The 19,184-nt window shown below is 37.0% G+C and overlaps 2 protein-coding genes across 2 annotated transcripts; both read right to left on the bottom strand.

Annotated features, from left to right (window-relative positions):
* Positions 1-103: 103 nt before the first annotated feature.
* Positions 104-5,672, bottom strand: uroc1 (urocanate hydratase 1). The gene is made up of 20 exons (XM_056751387.1): positions 5,601-5,672; positions 5,380-5,512; positions 4,570-4,700; positions 4,340-4,433; positions 3,949-4,008; positions 3,724-3,852; positions 3,580-3,641; positions 3,389-3,455; positions 3,163-3,306; positions 2,629-2,717; positions 2,488-2,550; positions 2,232-2,411; positions 2,031-2,128; positions 1,684-1,756; positions 1,425-1,614; positions 947-1,045; positions 757-856; positions 577-658; positions 354-453; positions 104-288 (listed from the first exon to the last, which is right to left on the bottom strand). The coding sequence occupies exons 2-20, from the start codon at positions 5,503-5,505 to the stop codon at positions 142-144; spliced, it is 2,034 nt and encodes a 677-aa protein (XP_056607365.1). The 5' UTR covers positions 5,506-5,512; positions 5,601-5,672; the 3' UTR covers positions 104-141.
* Positions 5,673-7,916: 2,244 nt separating this feature from the next.
* Positions 7,917-15,239, bottom strand: sec61a1a (SEC61 translocon subunit alpha 1a). Its single transcript, XM_056750828.1, has 12 exons — positions 15,082-15,239; positions 14,236-14,303; positions 14,074-14,139; positions 13,862-13,940; positions 13,551-13,682; positions 13,337-13,446; positions 13,043-13,196; positions 12,793-12,953; positions 9,757-9,954; positions 9,443-9,634; positions 9,221-9,297; positions 7,917-9,141 (listed from the first exon to the last, which is right to left on the bottom strand). The coding sequence occupies exons 1-12, from the start codon at positions 15,086-15,088 to the stop codon at positions 8,955-8,957; spliced, it is 1,431 nt and encodes a 476-aa protein (XP_056606806.1). The 5' UTR covers positions 15,089-15,239; the 3' UTR covers positions 7,917-8,954.
* Between the last annotated feature and the right edge of the window lie 3,945 nt (positions 15,240-19,184).

The raw sequence follows: 19,184 nt of genomic DNA, 5'->3' as shown, positions 1-19,184 counted from the left end.
GGCTGTGTACAACTAGATAAATGCATCACTATAATTAATTTACTCTATGCATCACTATAATTAATTTACTCTATGCATCATTATAATTCATTTACTCTTTGCATCTCTTTAATACATAGTCTTTAATATAATATTTCAGAGTTAAGTCTCGCCCTGCAGTGCACGGTCCAGAATGTGTTCATCCATCACTGTGTAGGGCATGGTGACTCTCAGCTGACCCTGGTCCTCCATGGTACGCTGAATCGTCTCATAAGCATTAGAGTTGCCGGACCAACATCTCCTTGCCACCTGGGCAAATACACATATCAGTATATAGAATAAAAGGACACCATACTTATTGCACACACCCTCACCCCATTAGAGACATCCCAGTTCAGCATTAGTCTAGCTCTCTGGCCTGCTTCTTCAGAACCATCCAGAACCAATCCAAAACCTCCATTTGTCACTTCCCCCCTATGAAAAATACACACTGACTCCATATTTAATCCACATTTGATAATTACTTTTTTTACTTTTAACAATGGACTGATTTAGAATTAATTAGTTTTCTTTAATAACCAGTCAATCCATCCTCACCATCCAACTCCTCCTCCGTTGTGCAAAGCAACCCACGTTGCACCACGGAACGCATCACCAATACAGTTCTGAACAGCCATGTCTACGTCACAGGACCATATAAATAAACTACACGTATTTGGGTTTATAATGTGTGTAGGTAGAGTTGTGTAAGCTTGTATTGTGTGTGTCTTTGTGTACCAGCACAAAATGCGGAGCCATCATAAACATTAGAGGTCTCTCTGAATGGGCTGTCTGTTCCACTGACATCATGGTGATCTCTGCTGATCACTACTGGGGCCTGAGGGGTGAAGCAGACCGTTAAACGTATATGTTGCGAAATCTGTACGAATTAAATAAGAGTACACTTAAGTGTACTGAATAGCTTTACCGAGACTCTCCCCTTGGCAATGGCTTGGTTTATCGCCAAGGCGATGGATACTCTTCCTTTCTGGTCCGAATAGAGAATGCGGGCCTGAGAACCCACAACCTGAACACAAAACTCAACTTACTAATGCACAAGAAATTCAACAACAAGTACAGACTGACAATCACAGTAGATTTTATTGATGCAAAACAAAAGGGCTTTTCAATAGATTTTGATGTCACGCTCCATGGTTTATTTTGGGAAGAAATAACAGAAGAAAATCGTTAAATTTTAAAACACTCAAATTATCTAATTTAGTTTTTCAGTGACACACACAGATCAGAGTTCACCTTGTATGTAAAATTATATGCATTTTGCAAACATTTACCCAGAGATGAAGAAATCTATAGGCAAGTGAATAGAACACAAAATCTAGTGTGACAACCCTCTCATGAAGTAATAAGCATGAATTTATATTTATTTACATGTCTATGTTCCATACCATCTCATGCTTCCCAGCCTCACGGATCCAGTGGATGTTGTCATTGTATTGCTGTCGAACGTTTTCGGTTACCGTAATGCTTATCTCTTCTAGTACAGCGGCAGCTATTGCGTCAGTCTCAGACAGGTCAGCAGGGTCACCAGAGGTGCACACCCAGCGGAACGGCCCAAAACCCAGTGAAAAAATATCTCTATAGAAAAAGGCAAACATCAGTCACAGTTTGTGTGCTTATGCATGTGCCCGGCAGGTTGTCACTTACCCCATTATGTGTTGGATGTATGAGGGATATCTAAATACAGTGGCTCCTCCCCCTTTCTTCTCCACATCCGCACCTTACAGAAAACCAACTCATTTTATTGGCTGCTTTTTGAAATCCTACATTATGATTTTCTTATCATTTTTGTAAATTATGTATAATTGGCCGTGGTCCTCCTCCTGAGACAGTTTCACGTCTCTTGTATTACTCAATTGTCTTCTTAAACAATTACGTTAATAATTCTAAAGCAAATCAATATTTAAATCAATATTTAATTTAAATTTGTTTAATTTGCACATTACCAATACATGTTACTATGAGTACACTGTGGGTGTGAGGTTTCTACTTGCCTGCTCGCTGTGCCTCTAACAGAAAAGCATTGCCATAGTCCCAGAAGAACATCCCCACACATGAAAGTTTATTGATTGCTTCAACCTGCCTACGAAGACTACATAAGAGAGATCAGAGCACTTGTACTGTAGTTTTAAATGCAATGGACAATTGGCACCTTTAGTTGTGATACATTTTCATAAATGTGTTTTGGCATGTACCTCTCATGTACTAAGGTTTTGAAGCGTTGGGGATCTGTGTTCATAAGTTCATTGGCTTGTCTGAAGGTGAGTTGCACTGGGCAGTATCCTCCACTGAATGGATTATGTAGTGATGTCTGATCGGAACCCAAATCAACTAACAACTCTCCTGTCTGCTTATACTCCTGGTACAGCCGCTCCCTGAAACATTCCACTGACAATAAACAAAACACATCTCACAAGCAATAACAACTACAATGTGTAGTTTAGGACTTACCAAAGATCCACAATGTTGCCATGGTAACCTAAACTCAAAGTCATCTTTGCTTTTCTGGCCTCCCTTTAACACAGAGCATAAAACTGATTTGTCCGTATCTCACTTTCTACCTCGCTGTGTCATATTTTTAGGGTGTTATACCTGATGCGTTGAATGCAGTGGTTCAGTTCACTAGTAACCTCCATCAGCCAGCCCTGCTCATGTCTTTTTTTAAGTGGAGCTTCATCAACCTACAAAGACAAGAATTGTTCTTACTTTTATTCTCTTAGGATCTCTGTTACTACTTTTTCATTTAAACGAGAGACCATTTATTTGCATTGATTTTTTTCATTATGATGAATGTGAATCTCATTTGGTGAAGAAAATACTGAGATATGTAATGTTGAGCATTAAATGTCTTTTAAAAAATAATATTCTCACCCTCCTGTCATTCCATACCTGTATGACTTACTTTCGTCTGCAGAACACAAAGAAGATATTTTGAAGAATGTTGGTAACCCAACAACATTGGCCCTCAATTACTTTAATTATATGGACACAAAACCATTTCTCAAAATACCTTATTTTGTGTTCCACAGAAGCAAGACGTACAGGTTTCGAATGTCAGTGTAAAAAAACAATAGCAGGATTTCTGTTTTGGGTAAACTATCTCTTTAAGCTATATAATCATCTCACCTCGGCAATGACCCCGATGCAGCCAGCAATGACTGCGGCCTTTGCCTGTGCTCCACTCATGCCACCCAGACCAGAGGTCACATAGACACGCCCCCTTAAGTCACTGGAACCCAAGTATCTCCTACCTGCATTTAGCACTGTCAACTACAAGATTTATAATTATTTTATACGTTATCATTGAGGAAAACAATATCTTCAACAGTTCATTTTATAAACATTTTTTTACCATGGTGCCATGGACGATGCCCTGAGGGCCAATGTAACAGTAACTTCCGGCTGTCATCTGGCCATACCTGACCATACAAACAGAAAACAACATTTTTTTTATGCAGACCTCATTTAAATGTGCAGCAAAACACTAGCAAAGTAATAAAAAAATAACGTCATAAGTATAGAGGTTTCATTGTGAAATCTTACATGGTATTCCCCATAGCAAACATCTTATCGTATTTCTCCCTTGAAGAATAGTTTGGAATAACCTGAAGCAAAATAAGATGTAATGAAATTAATTGTGGAATGAAAATACATGCATGTGCCATGTGAATATGATGATGTGTGTACCATGCCATTAGTGATTACACAGCGTGGGGAAGAAGGAAGGCTTGGAAAGAGACCTAATGGGTGGCCGCTGTACATCACAAGCGTCTGGTCTTCAGTCATGGTGCTCAGATAGTGAAACACCAGCCAGAACTACGTAAACACATTCATGTAGTGTACATAAATGTGTACAGAATAAGTATATATAATTGTACCACAAATAAAATGATATAAATACACACGTTTTACCTGAGCCCAGTTGCTGAACACCTGTCCATTCCCTCCATACGTCACAAGCTCTTGTGGGAACTGAGAACAGAAAACATTCACTTTGAAAAAGCTCAATTGATTCTAGCAGTGGAGAGTGAAAAGACATTTTCCTGGGCCTTGACTATAAGCTTGGCACACGTTTGTGTCATTTTTGCCAAGACTCCATAAAATCTTCTCAAAGCTGAGCTTCAGTTTACACTCCTGAATAAAAGTAAACGACACATTTTCCAAATGCGGACTTCAGTCTATAGTGTACATGCACCACAAAGCACTCAAGTTCAGCCTTATAAGTAAAAAATGAGTCAAGGCACCTATTTGAATATCTCGTTTACTAACATTAAAGTAAATTAAATGTAAACACATACTGTACCTGTGCCACTGCAGGATCCAGGTTGTTCATGATCATAAGCATTATGGCACCCGCTTGTTTTGTTCCACATGGGTACTGATCAATTGGATAGGCTCTAAAACACACAGTCATATGCCATAGTCACACGTCAAAGAATACAGTTGGTATTGTAATGTTTGCTTTTCATGCATATTATAAAATTTCTTTATACATGGTGCTTCTGTAAGTATGTGTGATTGTTTATATAATACCTCATGCGAAGGGCAGGACAGAAGCGGTACATGTATATGTGCCCATACTGTCTGAGCTCCTGTGCAAACTCTGCAGCCAGAATCGGGTGCAGAGCAGGGGGAAAGTATCTCAAAGCATTCCCCAAAGCCAGCTAGAGAGACAAAGATTCAGAAAATAACTTAAATAAAATAAGGGGAACAAAAAGACTGACAAGATTGGACATTGAGTGATCATGATGCAATCAGGTTACAAAACGTTCAGGTTTCTGTCCCTCAACCCCTTTCACTGAAGACTCCTGGCTATATCTAAAGTCTCTTATCTTCTATAATAATTGACAGGACTCATTGTGTTGAAAGCTTTGAGAGAATTTGGGGATTTTTTTAAAGAAAAACCTGCGAGAATCGTAAGCATATGTATACGTAAACAAAAACTAGTGCACTATAATGTTTTTAAAGGAATTACTGATCCAAAAATTTAAATTCTTTCATCGTTTAATCAACCTCATGTCATTCAAAACTTGGATGACTTTCTGTATTCTAAGTGTATTCTGAAGAACGTAAGAAACCAAACAACATTTGACTACCATTAGAAAGACAAAAAAACACTGAGACGTTTCTCAAAATGTCTTCTTCTGTGTTCCACACAGGTTTTGAACGACATATGGGTCAGTCAAATTTTAATTTTGGGGGACCTATCCCCTTAAGAATTTTATATTTTAGGGTGTATGGCCTAGGGTGTGTGCCCTTTTTATAGAGATGAAGATCTGGACGTTCCATTAGAATTATTGTGATGATTCACCACACAAGTTTGAGAGACATTTTGTAACTCACCCGTTCTTCTGCCGCAGTGAGGTTTGGAGTACGCACTGGTGCGTGAGGTACACTGGGGTCCCTGCCATGATTTTGGGGAAGAGGATCAAGGGGTAATCCCGCACAGATCTCCTTAAGACTGGACATGACACTTCTGCGTTCAGATTGGACAAAATGAAAGCAGGAGAAATGTAGGTAAAATATTTTTTAGACAAAAGCCAGAAGCTATTCAAGATACTTACAGTTTCTCCCTGAAAGAATTGTAGTGGGTGCCTGTGTTTAGCTGCTATCACGATAAGTTTGTTTTGTGTGACTGCTGGTCTAGTGACCCTCTCTTACCTCCTCCCCATCACCTCATTGGTCAGTCCCCTTTTTTCTCCGCCATATCTTATCCAGTAAAACAACACAAATATTTTTGTCAGCTAATCATTGAGCAAGCAACCCCCCCAAAAGCATAACAACACAACTAATTCTTTGTATTTTACTTATCATATTATTTGTCTGAAGAAACAAAGCATTACATTCGTGACCTACATGGGCAAAATATAACTATGTGTCTATTACGGCTCATAATCAAAGTTTTTACAGAGGAAAACTTCCACATTTTATTCATTAACACAATTCATTGTATCATTGTTGTGTCAAGTTTAGCACACTGGCTTAAGACACTTAAAAAAGCATATAGTTTTTAACAAACAAATGCCATAGAATTGTCAAAAGGCATTCTTTAGGAAATCATATAACTACTACAACAAGTTTTGGGGAACTGTAAGGGCATCTCACTGGTTTCTGTGGACAATGGATCAGACTGGTTCAGAAATAGAGGCAGATGTTTTATGGGCATCAGGATTGGGAGTTTAAAGATCAGGTATTTCATAACACTAAAACAGGTTAAGAGATGGGTCTGTGAACCTTTGCAAAAACACAAGATTCATTACTTTCCATTTACATTGCAGTGTAATTGGAATGACAATCGACGTTGACTTAGAATGAGGAAGTATTGAAATGTTAAGGTGAAGTCTTAGGTTTTTCATACTGCTACAATCATGTTTTAACGACAAAACGCAGCATTAAAGCTTTATTCAATGTTGAAATTCCAAACCCATTTAAAAAATCTACTGTCAGAGATTTACCTTCCTTGATTAATCATTTATTTTTACATAAATTCAAAAGACAATTAGCAGGAGATCATTTTTGACGAAAGAACAGATTTTCTAAGACATTTATTAGTTTATGGAACAGACAACTCCATTTACTAATAAATATTCCCTGTGATCATCTTTGCCCTACTCCCTCTGAAGAGTAAAGCTCTTGATGTGTTTACTGCAAAAATGCTATTGTATCTCTTAATGTGTCAGTTTAACATTCCCTCGCAAAAGGAGTGATAAAACAACGTAATTTTCTATTTATTTGAAGTGACGTTTTGTACTCGTTTAGTACACACCTATTAACTTAACTTAACTCAATATGACATTTTAAGCATGACAAATATGCATAAAACAGGAAGTGGGCAAATACTTTTCCACACCACTGTGTATATGCCTTTCAAATACACATACATTTGGTTTGTTTCCTTTGACTTTGTTTCCTAAAAGGCCATGGCTTTGTAAATGACCTATCCTGAAAGCCAAATTGTTATTTGTAGAAAGGCCGTTCAATACTAAAGTGTAGGAGGAGTGGAATTTGTAAGGTGTGTATATTTATCCAGTGATATTTAGAGATGTTTTAATAAACCTAATTCAAGGTAAATACAGTTTAAATATATATACGTACATTCTAACAGTAACAGCTTTAATTAATTTTACAGCATTATTTTTTTAAAGATTAATTCATTTAAAATGATAAAGTAAATAATAAAATTAATTGTAAATGCTAAATTGCCATGCGTGGGATTGGAAACGAAATTGTAATATTGGTGTAAAATTATAATATATACATAATCTGTGCCTTCACACCCACTCGACGCTCATCAAAAATGCACACATGCGCAGACAATCCCTTAAATTAAGTAATTTCCTTCAAATGAACTAACCTTGCAACATAACCTGTTCCGGAGCAGGTTATCTTCATAGAGTGAGTTGCTATTCATACTCGCATACCCTGAAAAATATCGTTTTTGGAACCGAAAATTTGGTTTATCAGCTAACTACCCCTTAAATTTACCCGTGTATGTTACATAACCAGCTTTCTGATATACCTCCTGAAGAGTTGACACTCTTTTAGATTTACTTGTTTCCTTACAGATTGCCTAGTAGAAAAAACAAACTAAACTTTTGGGTGAGGATTTATGCCTTCAAAAAGAGCCTGGAGATGGCCTAAAAATTATTTAAATTCTGAACTACAAAAGAACCATCAGAATATCTTAAATCACAGAACCCATGAGCACTTCCAATGTGCAAGTTTCCAAACAAATAAAACATACTAAATACATTTTACTCTTAAAATTTGTTACTGTTCATTTGAAACAGTCTCCAAGTGATGTCATACTCCTTCAATTAACAATTTTGTTTATACTCTGGAACTTGTAACAGCGACAATTCAATGTTTACAACAACCTCTTCTCCCAAAAATGAGCTTTTATTGAGAATGATCAGTCTCAGCTGAATATATTTGTTCGGAACATTTCTTTTTACATAATAAAAAAAAAAAGATAATTTACATGGTTGCGCACTGCATTTAATGTCATACATACAGACACCCAATGACATAGTAAGAGCTGAAATTTGAGTAAACCAATTGGGCTGTTGGTGAAACCAATTCATATATTATGGACTTTCACTAAAGAGCAAGCAGTTTCACATACAGAAATGTCTTGCTGCTTATGCTGTTAGATGTGTATTGTACAAATTCTATGTTTAAATGCAAACACATCAAAATTAAACTCACCAAAAGACTTACGGCACACTGTGCATTGCATTTCATCCATTGAAATTCACCTTGTTAAGAGGCTATTGTGCTGACTTAAAACTCCTTCGTTTCTCAGATCTTCAGAGATAACTTAAACACAACAACTTTTATGATGAAATACAGTATAAGGAGTTTAAAGAAGCCTTATACTACCATCAACCATAATGGATGAAAAATGTCAGATTTACATACTGTCTGAACTGACTGACAAACTTTACAGTATAGACAGTTTTGAGTTTGTAGAGATTTAATTGACAGTGTTGAGTCCTCAATTACCCAACATTAGCAATACTTTCCGAAAATTCCTTTAACCAGGCTCAACTAGAAAGAGACAGGAAAAAGTAATAAAAGTAAATGAGGCGCTTCAGCGACACAGAGACAGAAAAAGGACAGACCAAGCTGAACAGAGTTCCAGAAAATTCCTAGTCAGAGCTCACAGAGTCTATCATTACTGTCCCATTACTGAAGTTCAGCTTTGTCACTGACTTAGAAACGTTTTGCCACTTTGACAATTGGGAGAACATACCCAACATAAACCAGCTACAAAGAACCCTGTCCTCCCAAGACTGTTGACAGACCATTTTGAATGCCTAAATTGAACCTAAATAAAAATAAGTCAACGACAATCATAAAAATAATAAAAGTGTTTTATAAGTTGTGTCCGCAAATACGTCTGTGAATGTCCATGATTAGAAGAGCAGCGCTCCCATGCTGCCAATTTCACTCTGTTCCTTTACAAATATCTCAAAGTACTGGTAGATGATGGTAACAGCCAATAGGATTCCTGTTCCAGAGCCGATGGCACCCAGGAAATCAGCCATGACTGAAAGGCCTCCAATACACAGGCCACCAAATGCAGCCGCTGTGGGGATATACCTAAAAAACATAACCATTTGGTTAAATAAAGTATTTAAAAGTATTAAGAAGCTACAATTATAGTGCAGGACTGTTTTACCTGTTGAGTTCATGAACCATTGAGGTCTCTCTGTGACCCCTCATCACCATCTGTTGTTCTTTCAGCTGCTTTGCCACCTGAAAACACACACGCCCATTACAACTTTATGATGCATGCTTAAACAGTATATACAAATCTTCACAAACTTATGAATACAAGAATGAGAACTACTCTGCTCAAGCTCTTTTAGAGTTAATCTAGTAATGAAGCCACCAAACGTACATCTTTGGCAGATGATCCAGAAACTTCAATCCAGGTCTTGGAAAAGAAGGCACAGGATCCCAGCATGAAGCCAATGTAGATAACTGCATGGACTGGGTCATCAAGCACAGAACCAAAAGACTCTGGAGGAGAAAGAAAGTAACACAGACCACCTACAGGGTAGGCACGGGCTGGGCCACCAGATGAGGTGTCCTACAAAAAAAGCTTCAATTAGGTTGGATTTCTCACCCCCTAATTTTCAGTTTCTCTACAGTCTCGCATGAATTTCAAAATAGTGACATGCTACAGTAACAAATGCACTGGGTGTCACTTACCGACCAAGTCCCCAGCAGGTTGACCAGAAAGTTCCCGCTAAAGCGGGTGGAGAGCATTTGGGAGATGACATAAAGGTTGGAAACCAGTGCGGACTGCAGGATGATGGGAATATTGGAGGTGTAAAACAGCTTGATGGGGTATGTGTTATACTGTCCACGGTAGCGTGCAGACTTGATTGGCAGGTCAACTCTGAAGCCCTGTTATTAGGACAGCAAAAAAGAAACATTAAAACAACATTTTAACAATTCTATTTTTTTTTAGTAAAATAGCTTTTCTTTTGTCTGGGTCAGGGGCATATCAGAGGCATAAAAATAAAGCTTTAAATTTTTAGTCACATTTATAATAATATTGAATTGCCCAAAAATTTAAGTAAAGCCAACATTGAAAAAAAAATCTTTAAAGGGGTCATATTGAGGTCACAATGGGAGGGATTTTATTTTCTGTGTCTTTGGTGTGTTATAAGCTGCCCATGCATGAATTAGACACTTAAAATTGGTCGGAACAAAAGACGCATTTTATCTAAAAGCGAATACGAACTCATTCCTGCCGGAAACGCCTCGTGCAATCACACCCTGGCGAATGTATGTCTCTTCGTAACATGATTTGACTTAAGACTAGGGATGCTCCGATCCGATATTTGTATCGGACATCGGCGTCGATACTGAATAAAATTCTAGATCGGGTATCGGTGACAAATTGCACCGATACCCGATCTAGCTGACATAAAATTTCTGCTAGGCGATGTAAAAGTTCCTGGAGACACCGGCGCTTAAACACTCTCGTGGCTGTGCTTTGCGAAGCGTGTGACATCATACGCTAGCAACGTGCTCTGTACGTAGTACGCGTGAACAAGCGAACATAGCTTACATTGAGCAGCGAACAGCATGGAGCGACAAAAAATATCTGCCATTTAGATTTATTTTAGAACAGCTACGCCAACAAGTTACACCGCTGTTTGCAATACACGCGAAGTAAATGTTCCGAGGGGTGGTGATAAAGCTGTTCATTATAATACTACTAATTTAAGCACGCCGAGTTCAATAAGCTGAAGAAACTAAAACGAGACGGTACGAAGCAGCTAACTTTGGAGGAGACAGCGGAAAGAATTCAGAAATTTCCATCTAGTAGTGTGAAAGCAGCGAAAATCACTGAAAGCATACTGAATTTCATTGTTATGGATTTGCAACCGCTGTCCGTCGTTGCGAACAATGGCTTCAGACTCCTTATTACGCTGTGAAGCGTAAATATTTTACAGAGACCTGAACTGTACCAAAAAGTCTGCAAACACGTATACGGAAAAAAATAAAGATGTCAATGCGCTGAGTTTTGTGGATAATTTGATTTTGAATTTCTATTTGCACCGACTAAACTATTATATCTTTTTCCGTTTATTTTTACATGTGCAGTTTTACCAAGCTAGGGAAGCTAGTGTTTTATTTATCTTTCGGTGTTGGATGTTAAATTTGATTTCCACTAAACTTTAGCTTAGTTTAGTGGACTTTGCTTTAATGACTAAAGCATTAAAAAGAGCTGATTCCTGTTTGAATATCTAAAGCAGTGAAGCTATTGCTTTTTTGCTCAATTTCAGCTGCTTTATTGTTTATTGTGCATTGATTTTTAAATTATATTTGCACATAACAGTTATTAAGAGATTTTGTTTCCATTAATTTATACCTGTTTATCAAGCTAGTGAAGCTGTTGTTTTATTCAGCTGCTTAATTTGCACTTTAATTTTGAATTTCAAGTTTAAGATAGTGAACATTTTGTTTTATTTTGCTGGTTTAATAAATAATTCACTAAATTTGTGAATCATTTTTTTGTTATTTTGTTTTACGGGTCAGGAAATGAATGTTAAGTGGAGCATGATGTCTTGAACAGCAATGCACACAGTTTATTAAGTAATTGTGCACTTTAAAAATGTTACCTTAGTATCGGATCGGTACTCAGTATCGGCCAATACTGAATCTCAGGTATCGAAATCGGTATCGGAAGCAAAAAAGGTGGATCGGAGCATCCCTACTTAAGACCGCCCAAATCTAAACGCAAGTGAGGTGGGCGTACTTGTATATCTCATTGTATCGTGAAAGATTAAGGCCGGCTATGCATGAAAGCTTTGGTTAAAAAGTGGGTCCATTCCAACCATAAAAACTTTGCTGACGCTTCAGATTCGCAGCCAGTAAGTATATTTTACATATACATGTTACAGAATAATGCGAGTTGAGTTTGTCGTGTGTTTGTGATCTGCAAAAGCAGACACACGCGAGATGTGAAAAAAGACAACCTAAGTCCTAATAATCAGTAATAATGTTCCATCTAGAGGTAACAAATGTCGTGTTTATAATGTCTTTTTATTTAGTATTTCTTTTTGGGTTTATTGACTTCATTTATTAGCTTATGTTACCATTCCCTGCGAACTTGTTTCTATATCACATAAACTCTGTATGATGTATATAGTTGTTTGTTTATAGTCTTTATAACGTCGTATATAAAAGGTGATACAGTAAGCTATATTTTGTAACTACTTAACATTTTTTTATAAAACCTTATTAATCCTTTAAATCCTGCTGAAGTCGCGCTGGCAAAGTTGATGTATCGGCTTGATCGTCTTCATTTTCCATATCAGAATTGGGCTTGAATTGATATAAGAAAGTACCGATGCCATTTTATCACCTGTCAGTACAATTGCTTGAGAACCTGATGTTCCGAACATGGTAAGAGGCGTTACATCTCCCTGCGTTACATTCCTGCAGCATTCGACCAATCACTACACACTGGTTAACTGGCCAATCGTAGCACACCTTGCTTTTCAGAGCGATGAGCATTGTAAAAAATCGGCTCGTTTCAGAGAGGCAAGGCAAAGAGGAGATACAAACATGCACGGTATGTGGCAACTACAGCTTTTTTTAACCTTAAATAGTGTATACACATTACATCTAAAACGAACTATATACTTTGTTTTAGCCATGTCATTTGACCCCTTTAAAGGGTTTTTAGGCTTACAGCTTTGCAACAAAAGTTCATCTTAGAAAACAAACCTGGAAATATATGACCACAGCAAAGACGAAGACAGTAGAAATTAGGTTCATGAGGTTGGGCAGGTTCTGTCTGTAGAAGGCCTCTCTGAGGGCTCGCACTTTATCTGTACGAGTTGCCAGCAGGTGGAAGAGAGCAATAATGGCTCCCTCAAACTCAGTACCTGAATGAACAGAGACAAAAAGATCAACCAGTGTTTTTAAACGGATTTAAGCAATGGATTCAAACGGGATTGCTGCCCTGAACACATACCTCTTCCTGTGTTGACTGTTGTTGGGCTGAACGCCTTCCATACGATGGTCTCACAAATGTTGGTGGCAATGAAGAGAGAGATACCAGAGCCCAACCCATAACCCTTCTGAAGCAACTCATCGAGCAGCAACACAATCAGACCAGCCACAAACAACTACAGGACAAGTACAAACAGATTCAGTCCTATTGAATCTCATCCAGTAGACTCGGTACAAAAGACCAACATCCTTAATGCAAGATATGAAACATCAGCTCCACAAAACCCACTTATTATCACCAATTTCACTATCTTACCTGAATGATGATAAGCAGACAGATGCCAGCACCCATCTCTGAAGGGTCTCCATACATTCCGGTCATGACATACACAATAGCCTGACCAATGGTGATGATCATTCCAAACACTGCAAACATAAAATAATACTTTTATCATAAATACAGCCATTACGTCATTTGTGTGCAATGTAGTAGTATTCATATTTGACAAACACATCATCTAGAGACGTACACTTTTGAGCTCCATTAAAGAGTGCTCGGTCTTTAGGTGTGTCGCCAACCTCGATGATTTTAGCTCCAGCCAGTAGCTGCATAATGAGACCAGAGGTCACAATGGGAGAGATACCTAACTCCATCAGAGTACCTGAAATTCACAAACAAAATATTAAGCAACAGTTCTTGCAATACAAAAATTCATTAAAATATCAGGAACCTCAGTATGTTTAACTAAATGTAATCCTAAATTACAGGTAAACCACGGAGTAAACAAATAAAAAATTCACTAAGTTCATAGTAGAAGAAAAATGGTTTTGCATGGTTTACCTCTGTTGGAGGCCAGGATGACTCTCATCCAGTAAAATGGATCTGCAGAGTCTGATGACATGATTCCGAAAAGAGGGATCTGAAAAAGGTAGATTAATACAGTTAAACACTGAATTAGACACTCAAAGCCAAAGTTTCAATTTGTAACAATAAACTGCAGCACTAAGAATACCAATACATCAACAACAACAAAAATATCACAATAAACTAACCTGACAGCAAACAAGAAAGATGAACAACGTGATCGCCGTCCATAGTACCTTTTCCCTAAACTGGATCTGTAAAACACATAGGATTGGTTAAAAAACATACTTTCACATGAGTGTAATTCAATTAGAAACAGGCTATTTGAAATGCTGTCTGCAGGATTGTACCTTTCTTTCAGGTTTTTGAATTTCCGGCAAAACCGCACAAAACGGTTTTATAACCTCCAAGAACTTAACTGGAAGTTGAAGAACAGAAAAGATAGAGTATCAGTAATACAACACATGCATGTTTATTTGCAGAGGCTGCATAATACGTAGTTACCCCAAATGAACAAACAACAATTAACCCTTGCTGATTCAAATAACGCTTTTTAAGTTTAATTACTTTAATTGGGTATGTAAGAACTCGGTGATAAGAGCTTGAGACGGAAATAAACGACTACTCTTTATTTCCAAATCCAATGTTGTGGTATTGGGACAACAGCAGGATGATGCTGTCCTTACTAAAGCGTCGTCATCATTAAAGCACCCAACTGATTCAGATTTTACATTTCTTATACACCAACAGATCAAAATCACATCAAACAGGACAAACAACCCAATACATAATGATTTCTCTGAGGTCATATCACGGGTATTTAAAAAAGACCATTTTATTAAGTAACGTTACTGTACAAATTTAGCTTCAAACAACTAACGCTAGCCGGCTTGCTTGCTGCTAGCAATTGTTAGCAATTTGAAATGCTTTCAAACGTCATTTCACGCAAACAACAATTGACATATCAAGCATCAAATTTAAAAATATGTTTTAACCGCCAATAAAAATACATTTAAAATCAATCTAAACGTACAGACATTTAATAGTCTCGGATCTAACGTGTGATCAAAGGACACTGTCCGGCTAGCGTGCTAACAATGCTAACTGGACTCTAGTGTAGTAAAACTGGAATTTCAAACGGATTAAGTTAAATGTAATAAACAGTTAAAAGACAAAGCTTAAAACGCTCCACTCACTAGCCATGGTGACAGTCCCCCAAAATCACGGTCACTATCTGATGTCCCAGTGAGCTGTAAACGGACGGTCCAGCTCCACCGCCCGTGAGAGAGAAAGAGAGAGAGAGGGAGGAGAAGCGCTTTAGAGACACGTCAACACTACACAAACTCTACTACACGTCAGAACAGAGAGCCCCCGACCGTTGATCTTCTGTTTCATGTATTGTGATTTAATCATGTGGTCGGTGTCTGTCTCATGAATCTGTCCTCAACATTTTTCTAGAATCCAGACATGTCACGGGGATTACTTTTTTATATACTGTTCTGTAGGCCTATAAAGTAAAGACGGCTATTTATCCGTTATAATAGTTCACTTAGCGAATTTCAATTTCGAGTACTTATTCTCATTCAGATTGCATAACATTAATGTGGGCTGAAATTATTATTCTAGATACATTGTAACAGCGGTTCAAAGTAAGTTTACTAAATAAAACTGAAAAGGGAAAATATATATATCGGGGACACTAAACAATAAATGAAGCTAATGTACTTCCGGTTAAGTAGGCCTGCGCATGTTTCTAGAGCAAGTGGAGTGAGCCACTTGTGACATTTTATTGATTTTTAATATATAGAAATAATATATTGTGTAATTTACAGCGTATTGCGGATAACTCAAATAAATCTAACATTTATTAATGCGTTATTGCACATTTGGCGGCATTAAAAAACACAGCGTGTTAATTTTTAACATCTCAATGAAACCTGGCTGCAACCATTCTGGTGTTTGACTGATGAATTCATTCATTAATTAATTCATTCATTCACCAGTAGTGAAATAATTCGTTGTAGTTCTCACAGTGTATATCTGTAACCACCAGATGGCCCTGTGTACCGATTCTAAATAACAGTAAATATTATTATGACATTCAGAGATTTCAGTGGGCAATTCCAGCCTCATGGATGTGACACTTTGAGTCAAAACTTGAAATACACATTCGAAAATGTAGGCCTATTTATTACTAATATAGCTATTGAATAATATTGTTTTAATCCCCCGATGACGAGTCCAGACCAAAATATTAGTCTACACACAAGCTTTTTATTTGATGAGAGGGAACTATACATGTGACAAAAAGGATGCAGATTTTCACAACCTGCTTTTGTAGGAATTATGTAAAATAAAATGTACATACTCAATAAATGGACAAGGGATGGCTCTGAGATTATAACATTTACTTTAATTTATATGTGCACATTTATGAGGAATATGGATTGTTATGGATGTAACAATTCACTTAGTATGGACAATCCTGCTATAAAAACCTTTACAAACCTTCGCATGAGCATTTAAACCACCAAATATTAAAAACCTTGCATGGAATTGCCCAGTGCTGTTTACAGTACCTTCATGTCCATTCAATAAACATCACAATAGGAGCTAGCTTATTTATTGTTGTGTCGTTTTATAACCAGGGAATGTTAGATACCTTCAGTGACATAGTGATGTTTTTTTAATGTGTCATTAATCCTAAAAGGATACATGTGTTCAGGGCAGTGTTGACTTGCTCACCAGGAGACTGCATTTATTTATTTATTTATTAGATAGTATTTATTTGAATGATCTTGCTTGGTCTATAAACACAATGCACTGTGCTGGGTTTTACCTTTGTGGGTTTTTCTGTTTTTCTTATTTGCTGCTGTAAAGCTGCTTTGAAACAAGGCACATTGTGAAAAGCGTAATATAAATAAATTGAATTGAACATGTTTCTTGCCATACAGTATATTTATTTTGCAAAGAGATTTCACTGTTTTGCTCAAGCATAGGGGAGACTGTGAACAGTAGCAACACTTTTTGTATTTCCTTCAATTTCTCAGAGACTGTTTTTAGTAGAAAGCCAAAATTTTAATATGTTAAACCCACATTTGTCAGCTACCCACCTACACTGCTGTTACATGCGTATGTATGATATTATACGTACAATTTATACTTGAATAGACAAAGTCAAATGTTGTAATTGACCCCATAACTGGGGACAGTGGCAACACTCAACATGGACAGTTGCGACATTGATTCAAATTCTTCTTTACTCTATTTGTGAACAAACAGAGTTTTAAAAAAGTTAAATTGGCAAAATATTTGAAATAAGCAAACAAGATACTGAAAATGTATCCAACTGAAATACTTGTACACACTTCTTTGAACTGAACTGTTTGTTTGTGTGTGTGAACAGTTAAATTGGTTGTATAAAGACAGTTGGAACAACATGTCAGCCATGAAAGAAATGCTTTTGACACTTGCTAGCAATGCCTTTTGCTATGAAAACACTGATTTAAATTATATAAATGTATAATGGTGCACACAAACAGTTTAGACAGTGAGAGGAAAAATCTGAGCATTCATTTTTTTATCTTGAAATTTGGTTTTGCTTGAAGGACTGGTCACATATGTCTGATTTTTTCCAGAAGGGAGAAGGGGCTAACTGGGTATGTGCATTATGAGCATCATCAATCTAGCTCATTCCTGTCTGGAGGAATAAGCCATGTTGCAACTGTCCCATGTTGCAACCATCCCACCTCAGTCTCTCTACCTTTGTTTTGTATTGGGTTTTCCTTATTTTGTCAAGCAGATGTTGGGAAATCTTCAACTGTGGTGTTTATGGCTGCATTTTAAAATAATGCGATGCTGCTGTCAATCTGCACACATATTGACTGAAATAAGGAATGTGTTTGTCTATTGTACCTAAGTAAGTATATTTTCCCCTAGAGGAGAACACCAGAACATCTCCTATTTGTGTTATCTTGCACAGAAAAAGACTGTTTCACAATCAGATTATGATCCTCAAGACATTGCCAACAATGCCACCTGCCAGACAATATCAGATCTTATTTTGTCAGCCCTTTTATTAGTTTTTAAAACTATTTTTAACAAATTATGAAATGTCTAAACAGGAACATATGCAATATAGACAAAACACATGAATAACAAACCAGGGGAGCGGTAGTAGGAAAATATTAACTGCCTCTTGAAAGAAAGTTTGTGGGTTGTTGGGGGCAAAAATTTCTGGTTTTGATTTCAACGTAGGCCTACTTCAGGCCAAGAGTAGCTATAAATAAAACTGAAGGATTTGATGTCATTACAGTTGTGATTTCATGAAAGTATGAGCAATCTATGACATCTGTGTCATGTGAGAATAACACAAAAGGGTCAGTAATAGGATACTACTCCCACACACATATAAAGTACATGTAAATGAATAACTACTAGCTAAAAACCAAGACTGGTTGTGAAAACACTCATGTGTAGTAAGTTGAGAGCTTTCTTCAAAATGATGGTGTTAGTTATTGAATTATAAATCATTTATACATTAATTATATTATATGTTGCTGTTCTAGCTGAACTGTTTAAGATTCAGAATGTTACAGACAGCAATTTAAGACATTTGAACAATTACAACAATATTAATGTCATTGCAAACATATGTGTATTTGTGTCTAACAATTGTTTTACACTATTGAAAGAATTCTTCCAGACACAAATAAAACAATAACACTGAATATTGATATAGCACTGGATTAACGTGTTCTCTCCATCTAGCCTCATTAGGTTGTTCTATTGTGATGTGATGTGCTATACTTTGCCCCTCTTATCTGTCAGCAATTTAGTGAACTTTGTTCGGTGGAACTGAATGTTCATCATCACAGGTACAGTAGGTTGAATAGTTCATCCATCCTATACAAACCCTGGCCCATAAAGCAGCCTTGACTTAACATTATCATTCCATCTTTATGTCCTTTAATTCTTAATTGAGCTTTTACATTAGTGGAATTAATGTAGGCAATCGCTGTCTGCTGTTACCTGTTCTGTTTAATCATTGACACTGCATACCACAATCACATCAAGAGTGTGTTCATGTGTGTGTGTCCCACCAAACCAAATATATAGTTGAATTGATATATATAACAAACTGAACACTTACATTTACATTTACATTTAGTCATTTAGCAGACGCTTTTATCCAAAGCGACTTACAAGTGGGGTAGGTAATGGAAGCAATTAGGACAGCATAAGTACAACAAAAGCATAAGTGCAATTAAAATGAAGACTAGTCTCATATAGCCTAACA

The sequence above is a fragment of the Triplophysa dalaica genome, chromosome 6, assembly GCF_015846415.1.
Source record: "Triplophysa dalaica isolate WHDGS20190420 chromosome 6, ASM1584641v1, whole genome shotgun sequence".
NCBI classification, from domain to species: Eukaryota; Metazoa; Chordata; class Actinopteri; order Cypriniformes; family Nemacheilidae; genus Triplophysa; species Triplophysa dalaica.
Note: the sequence above shows the minus strand (reverse complement) of the source record. Positions and strands in the feature narration are given on the sequence as shown.